Source organism: Acanthopagrus latus, chromosome 17 (assembly GCF_904848185.1).
Source record: "Acanthopagrus latus isolate v.2019 chromosome 17, fAcaLat1.1, whole genome shotgun sequence".
Classification (NCBI taxonomy): domain Eukaryota; kingdom Metazoa; phylum Chordata; class Actinopteri; order Spariformes; family Sparidae; genus Acanthopagrus; species Acanthopagrus latus.
Window position 1 is genome coordinate 2,870,735 of NC_051055.1, and position 21,048 is coordinate 2,891,782.

General features: G+C 42.5%; 1 protein-coding gene across 1 annotated transcript; it reads right to left on the reverse strand.

Annotated features, from left to right (window-relative positions):
- Nucleotides 1-771: 771 nt before the first annotated feature.
- On the reverse strand, nucleotides 772-14,650 carry LOC119005676. The gene is made up of 6 exons (XM_037073530.1): nucleotides 14,587-14,650; nucleotides 13,221-13,325; nucleotides 12,356-12,724; nucleotides 12,216-12,282; nucleotides 3,142-3,254; nucleotides 772-1,689 (listed from the first exon to the last, which is right to left on the reverse strand). The coding sequence occupies exons 1-6, from the start codon at nucleotides 14,648-14,650 to the stop codon at nucleotides 1,463-1,465; spliced, it is 945 nt and encodes a 314-aa protein (XP_036929425.1). The 3' UTR covers nucleotides 772-1,462.
- Between the last annotated feature and the right edge of the window lie 6,398 nt (nucleotides 14,651-21,048).

Sequence of the window (21,048 nt, forward strand, 5' to 3'; positions counted from 1 at the left end):
GGTAGTGTGGCAGACATAAAATAGTGGCAGGTGTCCGGGTGTTAACATGTACACCAATTACTCTAATATCACCTCCTCTTCCTCTTCCTCCTCATCCTCTTCAACTAAACACAAAGAGACGACATGGCCCACAGAACTGAAGAAAATTGGTCCCTTGGAGGCTGCCATGTCCTCGTTACTGAGCAGAGCAGAGGAAAACTCACACAAACACCCACTCCATCCCAGGCCCCGAGCAGACCGCCAGATTTATTCTCTGCTCCAAGAGCTGGTGCCAGATTTCTCGTAGTTTGTTCCCATTACTGGACACCTTCTTCTGTCATCAAGTCTGGAAGCTTAAAGTTCGCTCCAGCCACAGTGCCCAGAGTGCTGCAAGCAAAGACCGTTGCCAAGGTGATGACCGGATATCACCTAACTTACAAACCCAGAACATGTAGTAGATGGGCCTGTGACCAGGAAATACCAGGACTGGCTGTTCCCTCCAGCCTAAACTGTGTTAATTAGAACAGCAATCCTAAAAGCTGGGTTAATGGCAGACACTGCCATCAGGTTTTTATGTTCTCAGATACTTCTTATCAAGTTTTGTTGGTTTCCGGTGTCTATTTGAGCGCAGGTGATTAAAACAGAAAATGTGTTGCAAGTTGTTTGTTCATTGTGACAGTGCAAGACATACACATGTACATGGTCTAAAAGCAGACCCATCAGTTCACCCTCTGTACTAAGCAAACTCATAGAAGTAGCAGTTTTGATCCAGTTTCTTTTTAATAGCTGGAATTGTGAATATCAACATACATTTAAGGGTGGGCATCATACTTGTACAATGCAAAGTACACATGCAGTTCATCTTAGTTCATATTGCTGGGATCAGCGTAACTCTTGATTATTTACATGACTGGACATGTCATCTATATCTGAGGATAAACACATGCATCCAACTGTACACCCACCCACAAAACACATAATTGTATTCATTGAGTAGAACAACTAGATTAGCACAGCAGAGCAACATGATATGGTTACTGTTTCTCTATAAGCAGGCAGAGCCCTCTACAGTACTCTGTTGATCCGCCCTCCAATCAAAGACATGTATGTACTCTGGAAATGTACATGTCATAGCTGGACAATCACATTTTGTTAAAACATTCCAGCATATCCAAAACCTGTGCTAGTGGTCATAGCATCTTCTCGCTTGCTTAACTGAGCCAGGACTTAGGATGGCAGCAAGGGCCTCAGCAAGGGCAGGTTTTCTTTGTGTGGCCCATCAGACTGAAAAAATCTGGATTTGAATCTAAAGCCCTGTCTGGGAGAAGAGGGAACATGACAACTAGCTGGGTGGGCCTGGTGACTTGTACCTTAATAACCTTCATGGAGGCAGTTCCTCTTCATTGGGAGAAGTGGCTCAGTTTGCCCCCCCACCATGGTGATCATTTTTGGGAAGACACGGTCAACAGATGGCAGCAGTGGGTTACACCTTGATGTTCCGGACACTGAATATATGTTGCCAACTTTCATCTCTCCTCTTAGCAGAGGCAGTCAGGTGTAGAAGCATTGATGATTCATCAGACGACTCTGCGGAAGGCTTGTTGGTCAGGATGATTGGTGTGTTCAGTTGCAAGTAAGTTATAATTTCCAACTCTGTATTTCCGACTTCCAATTCCAATTCCAGTGCTCCAAGAAAAACATACATGCTCTCTGCAAACATTTGAATGGAAAGTCTGTAAACTTCACACTCGGGCTACACAGATCTTGCCCAAGTTTCCAACTAGGAATCCAATGTGGATGACTGTTTCATTTCATGACAGTGACATTTCAATTTTACGTATCAACAGTCAGCAGTGCATCTTAAGATCCTTCTCAAACCTTAAACATTTTCTGTGTCCCTTAAAAACAACCACAAAAACTTCAACAAACCTGTTATTAGTAAGAGTGCACATTATCTAAAATAAATGAAATACTTTTGTGATTTTACTGCTATGTTCAGTATTAACATTTTTGCTATACGTCAGATATATTAAGATAATTTCCTTACTTACGTTACTACAAACTGTAATGCAGCTGACACAACAGTTCCTTCAAAATGCATTCACTGTTGAAAATGAGTTGAATATAAACATAATTCCTATAGGAGAATGTTGGTCTTAAACTAGTGAATTAAAACACTTTGCACAGTGGAACTTTTGGGTTACATAAAACAGGGAGCCGAATGCAAGATAAATAAAGGCAGGCTGGTAAATGAACAAAAGCTTTATTGAATAAAGCTGTAGAGGCCATTAAATTGAAAACAAGCAAAAAAAAAAAAAAAAAAAAACTGACAGCAAAAGGCAACAAAACAGGAGCAGGCAGGGCAAAAACCAAGAACAACAGACTCCAAAAGTAGAAGTTTAAAACAGACAGGAACACAAATGACAAGCAAACTGACAAAGAGAGAGGCGAAGACCAGAACTTAAATACACAGGAGCTGATTAATCAATGGGACCAAGGTGACAGAAAAAAAAAGAAGGAAAAGGACAAAGGGAGGAAATGAAAAGCAAAACAAGACACATCAGGACAGGACATCAAAATAAAAGAGGAAATAACTGAAACACACCTAAAACATGACAGAACTAAAAGATTCTACAACAGTATGACATTGTCATCAACGCCGTGTCCCCTGGAGAACTTGTGGCGCCTGAACGCCACTGGCACTGATGTTTCCAGTGTGTTAAACTGTCCTCTCACACTCCAAATGTTATAACCTTACTGAAAAGTAACAGCGCGACTGGGCAAAATTGTTGTCCTCTGTAGTCACCTGTGAATGACTATCCATCTTAAAGCAAGAATGAATTATGTATATGCAAATTGTTCTTAAACAAACCATAGAGAAGCCAAACAGAAACACTTTCCCTCCAATCTTCACAAAACATACATCCACTAAGGTTGTTGCTAGTAAGCGTTGGGTTCTCTCAACAAGACCTCTGCCCAGGTCTTTCTAAATGACCTGCACCAGAAAAGATGATGAGAACAGTTCAAACGTCTATCATCCACTCATTTCCTCCACATGTACTCAACCTTTCTACAGCGCCCCTCCCTCTGTCCCTCCTTCCATCTGTATCCCTGACCCCCATTTGCCTTTCATTCTATACTCCTCTTTCGCCACTATCTTACCTCCTGGGAAGGTGTTCCAGACATCAAAGCATTCGGCTGCCATCCATTCTGGGACAATCTGCAAACATGGGATAATTGGGTGATGGTGGAGGTTCCCCTCAAGCCCACAGTGCCTTTCTGACAGGAAAAAAGACATCAATAAAAGAAGAGCAGAGTGGCTGGCTCGTAGCCTGAGGCAGAGGAAGGGCAATGACAGCCAGGAATAGTGAGTGATGACATGCATATCAATGCTGCCCCTGCAAGGTAAACAATGACTCTTAATTACTAGGCCAAGTTTTAATTAAGATGACGGTAGAGTAATTATTGCCCCTGACAGGGATGATTGAGCCAGGGAGTCCATGTTCTGATTACGGCGCTCGTCTGGATGCTTCCCATCCTATAGGGAGGAAATAATGACATGACCTCTTGTTGTCAGAGGACGACTGGGTGGCACACGGAGGGAGTCTTCAAATGCTCTCACTTCTTTTTTCTCACATGGCTAAGCCATTCAGGAAAAAGTTCACACAGATATCAGCAAGAACAGCAAGGGGCAGAGGTTAAAAAAAAAAAACAAAAAAACAAAAAAACCCAAAACTGTACAAACTCCTTTCAACAAATTCCATGTATTGACCAAAACCAACAATGAGTGGATCCTAAAACTAGAAGGGCAGTTGGATGGCTCAGACCTCTGCCAAGGTATATTCTTTATGTGAATATATTTCCAAATCAATTAGAATTATGTAAATACAAAGTATGGTTGTGCCTAGTTGAAGCCTCATCATCTTAGCTGTTGGAAATGTTTACATACTTAACATACATCTGTGAAAACCAGAAAACACGTTTTATCATTTAAATGAATTTATTAAATGCTTAGACTGAAATACCATGAACATGGCAACTACATGCAGAGTCTACCCCCGAGGATTACTGGTACCTGTGGAAGTGTGTTGTGAAATAGTCATCATAGTTCTACACTTGGCTATGTTTTGTCACTAATGACCTCTACTCCCATTTACTGTATTTTAAGATCTATGGTATATTCCGCTTAGGCCAAATGCCCCATCTCTGTTAATGAAAGTAACTAATTGTGTCCACCTTTTTGATTTAGCTCAACATTAAAATTTGATGGATATGATTTTTTACAGACAAACCAAATAACAAACTGGACCAAAATCATAACATATGTATGATAACGAGATGCACAAAAAACACATTTGGACCCATACCCTCAGGCAAACAGGATGTCGGTCATTTTGATTTTCGCCGCCCATTTTGACTAATTTCTATGCCTCGTACTTTAACGAACTCGCCCTACAGATTTATCACCACAGACTTCACATTTAGTCAGTATCATCCTCAGACCTTGAAGATGAAAAGTTACCAAAAACTTTCGCCTACGTCATACCTGGCGCATACTGTCCTACCATGTTGGTGTGCCCCATTTCAGTTCTTCGCCATGAAGCAGGAAATCCTTATAACTTCAACATACAATTTCCCATCTACACCATGGGACATGTCACCCTGAATTTGTCTATGTATCATGACACGCATATACACTGACTAGACACAAACATCATTCAATTTACATGACATTTACATGACTGCTTGTTTCCTACACAACATACACTACAACTTGACATGCAATTAACAGGTGAGCAGTCATGTCATGTGTCATGTCATGTCATGTCATTGTCCGTAACCACTTCTCCCTTTCCTGGTCTCGGGGTGTTGCGGGGTGTTGCTGCTGGAGCTGGCTGCAGGAGCCGGGATTTGAACCAGCGACCTTCCGATCACTAGTCAACCTGCTCTACCCACAGCCACCCCCGGTGAGCAGACACCTGGGTGCACAACCTCCGATACAGACAAAGCCCAATGCGTGTGGATTGAGGGCCTGTTCATCATTGCCTGCAGCTTTAATTGTTCTTGTTGTTTCTGTGAAGTAGCATAAAAGGACTCAGACTCAGGGTTCTTTTTCATCATTGGTGTCGTAAAGTGATAAATAAAAGTAGCATGTACTTAAAAGACATATGTATGCAACCCTTTTCTGTTGTTTGAGCCGGATATTGCATCCAACTGTGTAACAAACTTGCTGGGCAATATGTCAATGTCGCCTTCGGCTCCTCCTTCCTATGTAAAAAAACAACCCAATCTCCTTACACTTTGAAAATAAAGGCACCAAAACTATTTGGCCAGGTTGAGGAAAACATCATGGTGGTGCTGTAGTGCTAGCTGTGCTCCCCCCATTGGTCACATGACTTGGTTAAATAAAACATGAAATGTGTGCTAATTCCCAAGTGAGTCAGTCCCTAACAAATACACTTGATCCTCTAGTCTCCGTTCATAGACTTTTATGATCATGAAACTATATATCTTGGTGCTGATTTATAAGATTTACCTCTGCAGTAGGAACCAGTAGGTCTGGAGCCAAGTACCACAGGCATAATAGGGAATTAAGGTATTGAGAGATGATTTGATTGATTTGGGTATGTGGGATTTGTTGGCAATACCATGAAAATCACATAAAATGTAGAATAAATAACTTTTTGAGTTGGGCTTCCCAATCCCTCAGAGAGGACAACGTTCCCCTTTACCACTGAACTCAATATGGATTTATTGCTTCAATGTTAATTTCCTGCTTCTGAAAAAACATGAGGAATAATGGGATGGGATTGACAAGTAAGATTGATAAAATTGCAAATACCTGCAATAAAACAAAGGCATATAGGAGAATTTAATCTAACTCCTGTAAATATGCCTTCACCAATTCTTCTGCATGATATCCACACGTTGCTTTTTATTGCTCAGCTTTGAATGCCTCACAGAAAACAGCATCAGAGGAAACATGCCTTATCTACTGATTTTCACCACTGCATTGTTTCGATTGGTTCTAATTGAAGTCAGAAGCTTGTTTCTGCATTTGAAGTGGGACTGCTGATGCTGGCCTTTTTAAAAGTTATGAGCACTGCAAAGGTGAATGAATTATTCACTGCTGTTGACGGCACCAGTCTACTGCTCTTTACTAATGGATGAAGGCTGTGATGTGGCATGAAACTTGGCCTCGACTCTCAATGAACCCTACATTAACCTACAAAGGGTTCACACTCAGCTGCAGTTACAGCCTTTGGGAGTTTAGTGGAAATTTCCAGTGACTATTAACTTCCTGTTCAGGATGATCAAGCTGGCTGATCTGTAATTCAGTGCATGTTGAGCCTTTCTACATGTGTATAAACTAGATATTTATTATTGGAATGTGTAGTATAATTAATGACTTGACAGCAATAATTTCTATCAAATGGAGTAATTCACAAAGATATTAATCATCCTTACACAGCTGTCAGAGCAGCAGTCATTACACTGTTTGACAGCCAGCCGTCTTATACTGAGAACTCCAAGCCTCCCGGCTAAAGCCTTAAACATGTTGCTTGATTATCAAATGACCTTTTCAGGAGGATTCTCTCGTTAAAAAGACCTCACTCTTAATGGTAATGTTAATTTTTCTCTCCCAGTGGATAGTACAAGATCAAATATTGTTAATTTATTGAACTGTAAGCACATTTAACTGAAGATGGTGTGCACATCAATATTACTGTTTTGCCCCTGTCAAGTTCCACAGAGGCTGAATGGTGCTTCTGCTAATCGTATGTGATAATATAAGAGGCAGGCATGCTGTCAGCTGAAACTAATAAGGTGGCTTGGTGTTTTCACCAAAAGCTGATACAGTCAGATTAAACCAGGAAATTCAATTACACACTTACGTGCTGCCACTGACTTTGAAATCATAGTTTACACAAGGCTTGGTCTGCAGTGTAAATACTTTTACGTTAAATACTGCAGAACCCTTTACTGGAGAACCTGTGCTAATAGGGAGACCAAAGATTTGAAATGCCAGAATCAATTTACTCTTCTAGAGAAAGTAGTCTGATTGGAGTTTGTCATAGGTACATTTTGAACTTGGTTCAGCATGAGGATGCAGGTACGTACGTGTGGTCTAGTCAACGCTTTTTTCTGGCTGGAGGTATTACCTATGAGTCGCACAAAGCCTGTAAATGTTCATGGAAGTGAGAATTTAACAGCTGTTGAGTAAATGACAACCGGAGACCCAGGGTTGTCCTCTGTGTCGTCCTGCCGTAACTGAACACAATGCAGACATAACTTCCACACAGGTTATATATTGCACACATGAAATAAACAAATCTGTAGTAAGACACATATCATAAACTTTGAAACTTCAGTACTCCTTAGGGCAACGGCTGTTACACTTTAAGATGAGCCATGGAGCTTTATTCTAATTGAGAGTAAATTTAAAGTCCAACAACATGGTGAATACTTTTCCTTCCTCATAAAACTGTTTGAACACTGCTTTTATACAGTCAAAAGGGTTTGTATGTTATAAAGATTGGGTCATTGGCTTTACATCCATTAGTGCAGAACAGTTCTTCCGTCCATCCATTTTATTCATTTGGTTTGTGGGGCAAAGCAGAATGGGCCGAGTGATGTCATGGTCTGTGGACTACTGTTTGATGCAGTCGATAGCTGTTGATAGCAAGGTATTTTGAGTCACCTGGTCCCAGCTGAAGGTATATTTACATGTTATCTGCACTGCAATGAAAAGAAAGATTTCATATGTTTAACTGGGTAACATATGACCAAGTGGGCTAAGAAAGATAGAAAAGATAGTGAAATAAAGATAGAAGAAAATCAGACACAGGAAATATGAGTTTTAGACAAGGTATAATTAAAGGGATATTCCTGTGTACGTTTTATCCATGGTCTAACACACCGTGACACAAGTAAGACCCCTCTCGAGAGATTAAGGTTTCTGACTGCTAGCTTATGTAGTTTTAGCAACCTCAGAAAAGACTGCACAATAATATACACTGCAGTCTATGCCTCCAACCAAGACACAGGCATCAAAAAGCCCCTCATAGCCACAAATAATGCTCAGAACGGCATCAAACTTAAGTAACACCAGTGCAAATAGGGTCCCAGCACATAGTTCGAGGCATCAAACATCTGCTAGCTTTGCCGGATCACTCTCCTGCAGCAGCTTAGTCGTTGTGGGGAAGCTCTGATGAGTCGATTACAAAGTGCAGTTAGAAGTGCTTAATTCCATTCTTTTCGCTGTCCACTCTCGATAATAACTGTTATAAACTGGTAGGCAAGACACATATGAACTTTCATTGCATTTCCATAGAGTAATAATCATACATTTTCATGCTTGAGCTGCGGAACTCTACTGCACTTGACTCGCAGGGCTTCCCCACAACGACCAAGCTGCTGCAGGAGAGTGGTGAGCTGTGTTCTCTTTTCAGTAGAAATCCGGCAAAGCTAGCAGATGTTAGATGCCTCAAGCACTTTTTGTTCTTTGTTTGATTACTTGCATCCAGCCATCCATCAATCCATCTTCTCTACTCCGAGCTCCTCCTGGGTGACAGAGCTTCTCACCCATCTCTAAGGGAGCACCCTGCCACCCTGCGGAGAAAACTCATTTCAGCCGCTTGTATCCGGCATTTTATTCTTTTGATCATGACCCAAAGTTCATGGCCATAGGTGAGGGTAGGAATGTGGATTGATGGGTAAATTGAGAGCTTCGCCTTTCAGCTCAGCTCTCTCTTCAACACAGAACGATACAACAACCGCATTACTGTGGCTGCTGCACCAATCTGCCTGTCAATCTCACGCTCCATCCTTCCCTAACTCGTGAACAAGATCCCAAGATACTTAAACTCCTCCACTTGAGGCAGGAGCTCTCCTACAACCCGGAGGAAGCAGACCACCTTTTTCTGGTCGAGAACCATGGCCTTGGCTTGGAGGTGCTGATTCTCATCCCAGCCACTTCACACTTGGCTGCAAGCCACCCCAGGACATGCTGGAGGTCCTGGCTTGAAGGAGCCAACAAGACAACATCAGTGGTGAAAAGCAGAGATGAAATCCAGTGGCTCCTGAACCAGATCCCCTCTGGTTCCTGGCTGTGCCTACAAATTCTATCCATAAAAATAATGAACAGAACCGGTGACAAAGGGCAGCCCTGCTGGAGTCCAACATGCAATGGGAACAGGTCTGACTCACTGCCGGCAATGCAAAACAAGCTCCTGCTATGTTTGTACAGGGACCATACAGCCCTTAGCAGAAGGCCTCCAACCCTGTACTCCCGGAGCACCTCCCACAGAATGCCATGAAGGACATGGTCGAATGCCTTCTCCAGGTCCACAAAACACATGTGGACTGGTTGGGCAAAATCCCATGAACCCTCGAGCACCCTGCGGAGGGTATAGAGCTGGTCCAGTGTTCTGCGGCCAGGACAGAAAAACACATTGTTCCTCCTGAATCTGAGGTTCGACTATCGGCCGAATTCTCCTCTCCAGTACCCTGGAATAGACTTACCCATGGAGGCTGAGGAGTGTTATCCCCTGATAGTTGGAACACACCCTCCAGTCCACCTTTTTGAGTAGAGGGATGCTGCAGAGACGTGTCAGCCAAGACAGCCCCACAGCATCCAGAGACTTGAGGTACTCAAGGCAAATCTCATCCACCCCTGGTGCCTTGCCACTGAGGAGCTTCCAAACTACCTCAGTGACCTCAGCTTGAGTGATGAATGAGTAAACCTCTGAGTCCCCAGCCTCTGCTTCCTTTATGGAAGGCATGTCAGAGGGATTGAGGAGATCCTCGAAGTATTCCTTCCTTAGTCCCTCTCTTCACCCGAGTGTGATTGGGTCGTCGGGGCCCCTGCCCACAACCGCCACCCAAATCACAAAGCACTGGCCCCTTCTGAACCCTCCTGTGGATGGAGTGACTACTGGAGGACAGGCCCATGTCGCTTGTTTGGGCTGCTCGCTTGCAAGCCTCAACCCCAGGCCTGTCTCCAGGATGGGGTCCCGGTGACACCATTCCGGGCGACATAAACTTCCTTGTTGCATACATAAAAATTCAAATCGCTGTTCTTCTCCAGCCGATGGCAGTGTGACAGAAAAAGATGCCAATAAATAATAATAAATAACACAACAATACATCTCTTTCAATCCCACCACATACAACCAAACAGGTAGGAGGTCCACCATTACTCTCATTCCTGTTGCACTCGTTGATCGACACTTTTTGTCTGCCATGACGTCCCACGTGAGTTGTCCAAATACTCTCTTTTAAGCAAACTCTGTGTACACAAACACTGCTCTCAATGTTCATGTTCATGTGTAGAGACCCTGGTGATACTACAAGCAAAGATTCATGTTTTGTCGAGCCTTTTTAGTATTTTAAAAATAGCAAATTTGATGTTAGCGTAAGAGTGCCCCTGCACTCTATCAAAAATTAGTTTGTCGGAAATGAAACTATGGTAAATCTAAAGTGCCTCTTTTGTCGTAATTATGCATTTACACAAGGGTTTGACTCATATACATTCACAAATAAAGCCTTGGTTGCATTTTGGTGCGAGTTTCACTTTAATAGCTCACCTGTTACTAAGATACAACTTAGTAACAGGAGATAAACTAATCAGCTCTGCTCGCTGAACCCTTTGGCTAGCAAGATTTAAAGTAAATACCATTGCATACAGTTGACAAACAGAAAATATAATCTAGATAACAAGACAGGCTAGCTAAACAGCCACTCCCTAAATCAATGAAAAGTGTTCTTGGACAAATGACTGTCCAGCTGCAGCCTGAAGTTGTGAGTCTAACAGAGAATAGGATGGCTTGATACAGTCAGCTCAGAGGGACAGTGTAGCAGGTTGCAGTGGGGAGGAAACACATACAAAATCAGTTTATGTTTACTAGGTTATTTAAATCACATACCTGTCTTCATTACTTTTTACGGACAGTTCAGCTAGCAGGAATGAACAGATGATTACAGTGCATTTGAAAGCAGTGTGTGTTGGCCCTTTACTGAGTTCTCCCTCCCTTTTCAGATACACATCTGACCTCTGAGCTGAACTCAGGGCAGTTCTGAATGAAAACACAAGAGAAACATAGATTCCTTATCCTAATGTGCTGCTGCTGGTGATGATGTGCCCTGGGTGTGTGGCAAAAATTACAGCCATTACCGCCATCGCTGCCTCGCCTTGAAGGCCTTTTTCACCCTCTTTCTCCCTCTTATTTCTCCCATCTCACCTCTCTAATCTTGCTGCTGCCGTTATATGAAACTGTAACTGAATTCCAAATGAATCTCAGGTCGTGGCGGACTGAAATTGATGTGTTGAATGCTAAGCTCTGCATTAAAGCATGACGATAATGGCATGATGTTTCTCGAGTCATCTCGGGAATCTCACTTACACCCATGACCCCCCTCAACCACAACCCCTCTAACATTCCAGTTGCTGTAAAGTCAGTGGTAGTACAACTGATTTTCTAAATATTGCTTATTTTTTAATGTCACTCAGTTAGAAGCCTCTTGCACTTTACTGGCTTTGTTTCTGGCTTTGTTGCTGAGAAAGTGGACAAATGCTAGGAATATAGTCCAGTCAATTATACTAAAACAAATGACAATTTCTTGCCCAGCTAACACCTTAGCATTTTCTTAGTGAACATATTCAGTGTGCACATTGCGTTTTCACCAAATCTGGAATTGGTGTGAGAGTCTCACTGCAAGGTCAGTGTGTGTGAGTCCTCAGAGGGGCGACACAGAGCTAATGAAACCATTTTCATGACCACAGTAGTAAAGGAAGAATGTGTTTGTGAAGAAACATAATGTGTACTGCTGTACCTACTGACTGGTAAGCTGTGGTTGATTTGTACAGCGGCAAACCCAAACAGAAGGCGACATCATCATTATTATCATCATTATAATTGTTGTTGCTTTTTCTTATTCATCATGTGCCGTGTAAAAGTGCTCTAAAAGTGCTTTACTTTGTATATTTTATATTTTGGTTATATACATTTCTGTATTACATTATTGGCTTTCAGTGGAAAGCAAATTAAGAATTTCATTGTGTGAGTCTGTCAACGAGCAAAAGACTACCACTAGCTCTGTTCAGAGAATCTGGCTGGAGAAAATTCAGAAAATAAAGAAATCACAGTTCACCGCCAAAAACACAGCTTTCAATGATCAAATCCAAATGAAATGTTTATATTTAAACTCTCTTCTTAATAGAGAATATAACTCACCAATAATATTGTTGAACCCACAGCCTGTTTGGCTTATTAGACAATGTGTTCCATGGTGAATATTTGTCTGCAAACAGTACAAAATGTAAACAGATTAGTTTGCTAGCTCAACAGTACCATCAGTCATGATATTGACATACGTTTAACCCTCCTCTGTGGGCTGTAGGCGACGGCGGAAACCCTGTGGAGGCTGCTGGTGACGGTGGAAACCCTCAGGAGGTCGGCTGCGAGGGCGTAGGCTAGGACCCATTGTAAGCCCACGGCAGTGGTGGAAGTCCTCTGGAGGCTGACAGTGAAAGCATGGGCTGGGATCCTCTGGAAGCTAGCAATGGGAGCAAAGTCTGAAGCCCTCTGTAGGCCGGCGACAAGGCCGAAGGCTGAGACCTGGGAGCCAACGGAGGACCACTGGCAGCTGTCAGTCTTGAGGCCGATGGGTAACCACTTGCAGCTGTTGGCCTGGAAGCTGATGGAGAACCACTGGCAGGAATTGGACTTGACCGGCCCTCTGACTCAGGGACAGGAATCGGTGTTAGTCAGGGTGCTGACTGGGAGCCACTGGCAGGTGTCAGCTTTACTGCTGACGTATAGACAACTGACCAGTCAAGTTATTGTGATGTCATAGCTTTGTGACTGTTGGTGTTGTGACTCAAACATAATAATTAACATAGCTCCATGACATCATTTCAACACTGATAAAGTATGTCTGTATCTGGAGCAAGCCACAGGTGATGACTCAAGCTGGGACTTCAGCTGGATACAGGTTGGCACATACTGTTGTATTGCTCATTTATTATTTCCCCCTTTTCAGTTTCCTGTCTTGGTAAGAGTTGGGAAATGGTTTGGTTTGGGTAACATACTAACAACTATTCATATTTCGTAATGTGAAATGTGTTGAGAGGATTATATAAATCACGTGCCTATTTTTGGGTCTTTTTCCTAAGTCATGAAGCTGATATTACAAAAACATGATTGGACAGCAACATTAAGTAAGATTGGGGGAGAGACCTAGGAGGTTGGGATGCGGGGCAGTAGAGACACCGGCATAGGGAGCATAGAGACACCGACAGGCGTCGGCTGGACTGTTGATGGGGTGACACTGGCAGATGTCAGCTTAGGAGTGGACAGATGAGCACTGGCAGGTGTCGATCGGGCCTCCAATAATGGAGCTGGAACCCTGGGCAGGCATGGCTCCAGGGCGCTTGGCCGCAGTGAGGAACAGCAAATCAGGACACCAGATGTCAGGGAGACAGGATGTGTTCGGGGACGTCTCCTTCTTGGCCTTAACACCTGGGAACTAGCAGACCCGGGAGCTAACAGTAAGCTAGCTAGATCATGGATACCCAGCACTGGGGAAGGCGAGAGGCTAACAGGCAGCGTCATTAACACATTAACAGCAACATGTTAGTCACTGCCATGACCTTCTGCTCCAAGTTTTGCTTCTAGTCCCGTGTTGCCCGGAACCTGTGTCCTAAATGGCTACGAAACTGCTACTGTTTGCTGGGTCCATAATTACGGCCTGTTCATTCGGTTACATTTAAGGGGAAAACTTCATGGGGACCCAAATGAACATGCACAAAATAGGGGAACAGAAAGCGAACTTTTTTAACAAAAGCTGAAGTACAAACAAAACCAAATGACTAAGGAAACCAGAAAAAAACAGAAGTGGGTCATAGGACAAAGTTCAACAAATACATATAACAAATTAATGAAGAACAAGAGAAACCAGAAACATACCAGGGCAAGACATGAGGAGACACTGGAGGGACACTGGAGCAGAATGCCGGGTGGCAATACAGGAAAGGCGGACCAAGATGGAGTAACAGGGAAACATCACAGTACTAAACAACATGGAGAAATCACTAAACACTCAGTACATCAGGAAGGACATCACAAAACGAATTGACAAAGTAAGCTTCTTCAGTGGCTAAGTGTCAGTTTCAATGAGTTCCTATAGTACTAGATTTACATTGTGCTGCCGACGAGAAACAATCTGTTTATTCTGATCAAATATCACTTTTCTCTAACCTTGTTTGTTTTCTGTTCCCACAAGCTGCAAGCTGTGTCACTCTCTATACTCTCAATAGCTTCCTCCTCCCCCTCGTCTTCTGCTTTCTCCTCCTTCTCTTTCTCCTCCTCCTCTCTTTCATTCAGGCTCCCTTCTGATGGACCACGGCCCCATCGGACCATCTACCATTTCCAGGCTCCTGCTGCCTTGAAATACTGACGGATCTGGATCGTCACACCCTGGGCTCTGCTGGATCATTGCTCTCGTCTGCTTCACTATCTCCTCATATCTATATTTCTTTAAATCTTGATGCCTCTCTCTGTCTATTACTAATTATCTTGTGTGGCCTGCCCTCTTCCAGGTCACCATGGTGGACAGGAGGTCGTGTGGCTCGGGCACCACTTGGTGATGCCTCGTCCAGCTCAGTCATCTCTCGGATCCACACACTTTACATATAACTTGTATCAGACTTTTTGTTAATGTAACTTATAAACTGTGAATTGTTGCACTTTTCTGTACATTCGACATCTATTGCATGTCTGTCCGTCCTGGAAGAGGGATCCTTCCTCTGTGGCTCTTCCTGAGGTTTCTTCCATTGTTTTTTCTTTACCCGGTTAAAAGGGTTTTTTTTTTCCATCAACATGTAAAGTTTTTCCTCACTTGGATCGAGGGTCTAAGGATAGAGGATGTTGTTCACTGTACAGACTGTAAAGCCCATTAAGGCAATGTGATTGTGATTTTGGGCTACATAAATAAAATTGATTTGATTTGACTTGAAAGACAAGAGGGAGGACAAGGAATATATACAGACACACTAAAGACAGGATGAGGAACAGGCGGAGTGAAGAGGGACAAGGAACTGGTGAGGAAATGAACGGAAAAATACTGGAGAGAGGAAACTAAAAGCTAGACACAACACAAGAGGGAGACCTTTCCAAAGTAAAACAGGAAACTGGGTTCATAACATACTGGGATGTTTTCCTGCCAATGTCTGTTTGAACACAGCTTTCTTTTTCTCCCTCTTTCTTTCTCCCTTCCCAGAGACTCAGAAAAATACAGCAATACTATAAGAGAAATACCGGAGGAGAGGCTTGAGCATGGGTTTAGAGATCATATCAACTGCAAGCTTCATTCCTTTTCTACTTTCAGCATGTCTCTTATTGATGAAGCAAAGATGCTTGTGAAGACATACCCGCAAATGTTTTTTTTAAGAGCTCTGGTTATGATCAGAGCTCTGTTGGGGTCTCTAAAAATACAAATATTAGGATCAGAGATAAATATCAGAGAGAGAAAAAGGCAGACAAATTGATTACCAGTCCCTGCCACATAGCAAAGGGCACCCCAGTTGGTACTCGAACCCCTGGTTGTGCAGTGACGACAAAGCCTCTGTACATGGGATGATCGCTCTACAAACTGAGCTAATGGGTGCCCCTTCAACCAATGTTTAGTGAGCTGTAGGGTATATGTAGGCAGATGAGAGGCATCGTACTCATCAGCATCACCACAAGTTATTCAAGTTCGACCTTTTCCAGTCACAAGACGACAGCTTTAAATATGTCTGTTCACACCTGTTACAACATAATGTATCACAATAAACAGGCAGGTAGCATGACAGACATTGATGCAAGTAATGCAGATATTTGATCACGATAATGTGGTGGGAGTTAACATATGGCAACAATTACAAATGTACTACAACAGACTGTCAGTTTCTTTATGAAGTCAGATTTCCCCCCCAAGTCATATATCTATTAAAGCTGTCCCATTTTTCCTTAACCATATCATTATTACAGTTCAGTCTTCCCCCCATCTTTTCATGTTCTACACCAGCCATCCCCAATTAGCGACCCACGGACCAAATCCAGCCCGTGAGAGCTGAGCAAAGGCCGTGTGTTGGAGAGGGTGTGTGACCTGCGTGATGAGCTGGTATCATTTTTGCACCAAATTTCTGAGCTTTTTAAGTGACAAGAAGGTGATGGCAGATGTAACATTTTTTGTGTGACATCATGTCTCGTAAATCACCTAAATCTGCAACTACAGGGCAAAAACCACACTGTTGCTGAAATGCACGAGGCAGCTGAAGCTTTCCGGTCAAAGCTGAACCTTCTGGAGAGAGAGAGGCATGGAGGAAAGTTGCACTTTGCACAACATGCAGGAACATCCAGCGATGAAGGATTTTATGTCAAGTCTGGCAGAAAACTTCAAGGAATGATTTGAAAGCTCCCCTAAACTCTCATGTGACATCCCCCTCTTCCTGAGACAGCCATTCTCTTTTCCGGCTGATGGCCAGTAGACTACAGAGGCCAAAACACTGTTGACTTCTATTGATGAGGCAGCTCTTCAGATGGAGGTCTTAGAGATGGAAACATCGGATTTGCTCAAAGCACAGCACAAGGACATTTTGGCGAGTGACTTTTGGATCAACATGGTTCCACAAGCTCGATTCAAAAACACCAGAGCTGTTGCAATGCTCTTACTCACAATGTTCCCCTCCACATATGTGAGTCATCATTTTCTTCAATGAACACTATCAAGAGTCAGGACGGAAACAGACTCTCTCTGTCTGTCTCTGCTTGTCTTCCTGTCTGTCTCTGTAAGTGTGTGTGTGTGTGTGTGTGTGTGTGTGTGTGTGTGTGTGTGTGTGTGTGTGTGTGTGTTTGCTGGATCTGATGTCCTCCAGTCTGACTGTTTTCACACAGTCTCACTTTGCTGTTCTTGAGGTGAATGTGGTTGTAGAAATGCTGCTGACAGCTGTCTGTGTGGATACCTGAGAGCCATTTGGATATTTTACTGAGGGGTACACTGTTTAACATTTAGCATCAATGTTTCTGATATTGGTATTCAGAAATATTCCAGGTCTATGTAGAAAAATTATCATCTTTGCCTGAGGATACTCTTTTTTCCTCTTGTGCACCGCTTGCTGTAGTGCTGTTGTTTATGGTTGTTGATCAAACTGGTCATATTATGTTGATCGAAATATTCTCCAGGGACATTCAAATAAATCAGCTGTTGATACTGACTTATTTTCTTTCAAGTATGCATTTTTTCTTGCCTGTCCTTCTACACAGGCTATGACTATATCTGCTACTACAACCGACTCCCACTGGTACAACTAACCATGACAATAATACTAATTCTAATAATAGCAGCAACAGTAACATCTCCATATAAAACAATGTTTACTGGTCCCCAAAAAAAAAAAAAGAAAGAAAAGAAAAGAAAACGACATAATTTGGCCCTCTGTGAGAACTAATTGGGGAACCCTGTCCTACACTATCCATCATTTGAATCTTCCACATATTTAATGTAGGAATAATGATAACATTTTTTATTATTCTAAAAGCAGATTTATTTAGTTGTGGCACCACAGTTCTGTCTCCAAGGAGACACGCTCGTAGTGATCTAGGAAGTTCATGTTCTAACCATTTACCCACATAGTCTGGAACATTTCCACAGAGGGAGGAACTATGGAACATTCCCATAGTGCATGTATGCATGTGCTTCATTCTTTTTTTACATTTCCAACATAGATCGTCTTTAGTTAGGCCCAATCCACTAAGTCTTGTTGGGGTAAAGTAATATGGATGAATAATTTTACCGATTAAATTTGCCTCTGGCTTCTCTGATATATTCCCCAGAGTTTTAGAAAATCCCATCCCATGTTTTTCTAATAAATGAACAACCAAGGTCTTTTTCCGAGATCATCATTCCTAGAATATTATTCCAGCCACTGTTATTTACCCAAGGACATATCTCACACCACTTCGAACATTTTCTTAACGACTGAATAGATAGTCTGTTTACCTATCTTAATGTTAGGATTCTGCTGCAGAGATGCATACTTTTGAGTATGGTGAGAGATCTTACATTTTAGATGTACTTCTTGCCACACTGCTAAGTATTTCATACCTTTTGCAAGCAGGTTTAAAGTTCTAATCAAAGTGAAGGGAGGTGTCGGGCTTTCTGCTGCTAGCCCCCCTTGAATTTACAAATGAATTTAAAAAATAAATAATGGAAAAAAGACATTATGCATGCCTGTATTCTGCAAAATGGGATCATTTCTTTAGTTCTCTTTTCCGCTTATCTGTGAGGGTAGTGGGGATGTTGGCGTCCCCCCCCCCCCCCAAGGGGTTGCAGGGCTTACTGGGGCCAAATCCAGTTTACTCGATGGGTGAAGGCCAGGGTACACCCTGGATGAGTTGCCAGCTCATCACAGGACCCTTACTGATGGCAGTGGCCGCCACACAAGTTGCCAACTGCACATCAGGAGCAGTTTTGGGGTTCAGTATCTTGCTCAAGGATACTTCGACATGTAGCTCAGTCCCGCCCCAGAGGAGCCGGGATTCAAACCAGCGACCTTCCAATCACTAGTCCACCAGCTCTACCCACTGAGCAAGAGTTGTTATCTTGTCTAAAGTGGGGCAATGTTATAACTGCAAAACACATGGGAAGGTGTGAGAATGGAAGAGGAACCACACCTGTCCTACTTACCTTTAAAGATGATGTGGTTCCAAAAAGAAACATGATGGGATACAGGAGTTACCCAGTGAGAGACAATGAAAAACCTCCTTTGAGATGCAGTAACTGCCAGAGATATGGCCAGAAAGAGGATGTAGCAAGGATCATGATGGAAAAGAGTGTAATAAACCTGTGAAACTGTGGGGGTGATCATCCAGCTTCCTACAGGGGATGTCAAAACTATGTCAAAGCAGAAAATGTTGAAAGAATCAAGAAGGAAAATAACATAACATAACATAACATATCTTATGCAGAGGCAGCCAGAAGGGTGGAGGATAAAAGTGTGGTCAGTCAAAGTCAAAGTTGCTTCTGCTGCAGAAAGTAGGCCTGCACGATATGAGGAAAATCTGTTCAAACACTGTTCAATATTGTGACCAGTTACAATATTTGTAACACGTTGTCTCTCCTGAATCCAAAATAAGTCCATATAGCAGCTCTGTCACTAATTGTGGGGAGCACGCACGCACGCACGCACGCACGCACGCATGCACGCACGCACGCACACACGTGTTAGCGTTGGAGTTAAAAACATCTCGTAATTCATTCCCTTAACTGTTTGGTAGCATGATCAAGGGTGCACACTTGTTCGTCCTGCTATTTACTGGATACATGCATACATACTCACACAATCAGCACACACTCAGTGCTGTTTCTTTTCACCACAAGGTCTTCGTCGACCACATTTCCATCCTTCTCTCTCCTCCCTCAGCCATCATAACCTGGCAATCACCACCAAACTGATGGCGATTAATTTGGTCAGGAAGCTAACGGCTAGCTGGGGCTTCATCTGATTGGCCCTTGTATCCAGGGCTCCGTCTGATAGGCTAAATGTTGGCATGCTCAAGGTGCATGCATGGCACATGTAAACTTGTTTATTTTTCTTATTAATCACGTGTCAGGCCGTCTTTCGCAATGTGTTTATCGCACATGTTCATATCGCGATGATGATGAAAATTAGATTTAACAGGCAGCCTTAGCAGAAAGACTTTCAGGCTTCAAGGGAATAAATCCAAAGGAAAAATGGGAGTTTACCTACTCTCAGAACAGTGCAGATCAAAGGTCAAATGGAAGTCAACATTAGGCTTAGATGATAATTACGAAGAAGAAAGGGAAACTACATATAGGGACTACGATGGTGATTAGTATCCTCTGCAATATGTTTTACATAATGCAATGGAATGCTAGGATTTATCTAATTGAAAATGGGCAAGAATTTAAACACATGTTAGATGGGCTTGAAGAAAAAACAGACATAATTTGCATTGAGGAAACTTGGTTGAAACCGAGACTTGATTTTACAACACCAGGATATAAATGGGGGGGGGAGTATGCAACTTTGATTAGAAATGGAATTCAGTATAGAAAAACAGAAATGAACTCAGTGTTAGAATGTGTCATCACAGCTGTATGGACTGACAGGGGGAAAATCCTCATTGTCAATTTGTATAACCCCTGCATTAATTTAGAGGATAATCTTTTTCAGGAAATTGTGGATCAGATAAGTTTATCAGTTTAATGCACACAATGAGCTGTGGGGAAGCAGGAAGAGATATAGAAATGGGGAAAAATGTAGAAGATTTTACTGACAAAAAAACAGCTAGTTGTGTTAAATGATGGTCATCCTACGTAGTTTAGAACAATTCGGGCAGTCTAGGTAGATGAGTGGAATAGTTCTTTAACCAAGGTATTGTGGTCAGCTGCAGTCCAGAATATTCCTAAAAAAAAAGGTCCTGTAAGAGGATCAATGGTTCCATGGTGGACCGAAGAATGTAACTTTGCAGTCCAAGCTAGAAAGAGCTAGAAATAAAAAAGATAAGAAAACATCTACGAGAGAGCTATGCTATTGAGTATAAGAGACTTAGAGCTAAGGCTAGAGGTATCATCAAGAAGGCACAGAAACAAAGTTGGAGACATTTTTGTTGTAAATTAGGACCAGATACACCCATAAAAAAGATGTGGAGTTTTGCTCATAGAATGACAGGGTTTTTTCAGCAGGCAGTAATCCCTGTCCTTTGCTGTGATGGAGCTGAAGCTGTAAACAACAAAGAAAAAGCAAATATGTTAGTTAAACAATTCCATAAAGCACATAGCTCTAACAATGTAAGTGATGTGAATAGGAGGAGGTGATGTGAAGTATTAGGAAAGCAAGTGGATAAACTGCAAATTAATGGTGATAATTCTGATGAAATCCATTTGTTTTTCTCACCAGGAGAGTTACAAAAAGCCACAAATTGGGGACAATATACCTCTCCAGGTAAAGACAGATTAGGTTATCAATTATTTAAACATTCAGGAGAACTGATGAGGGAG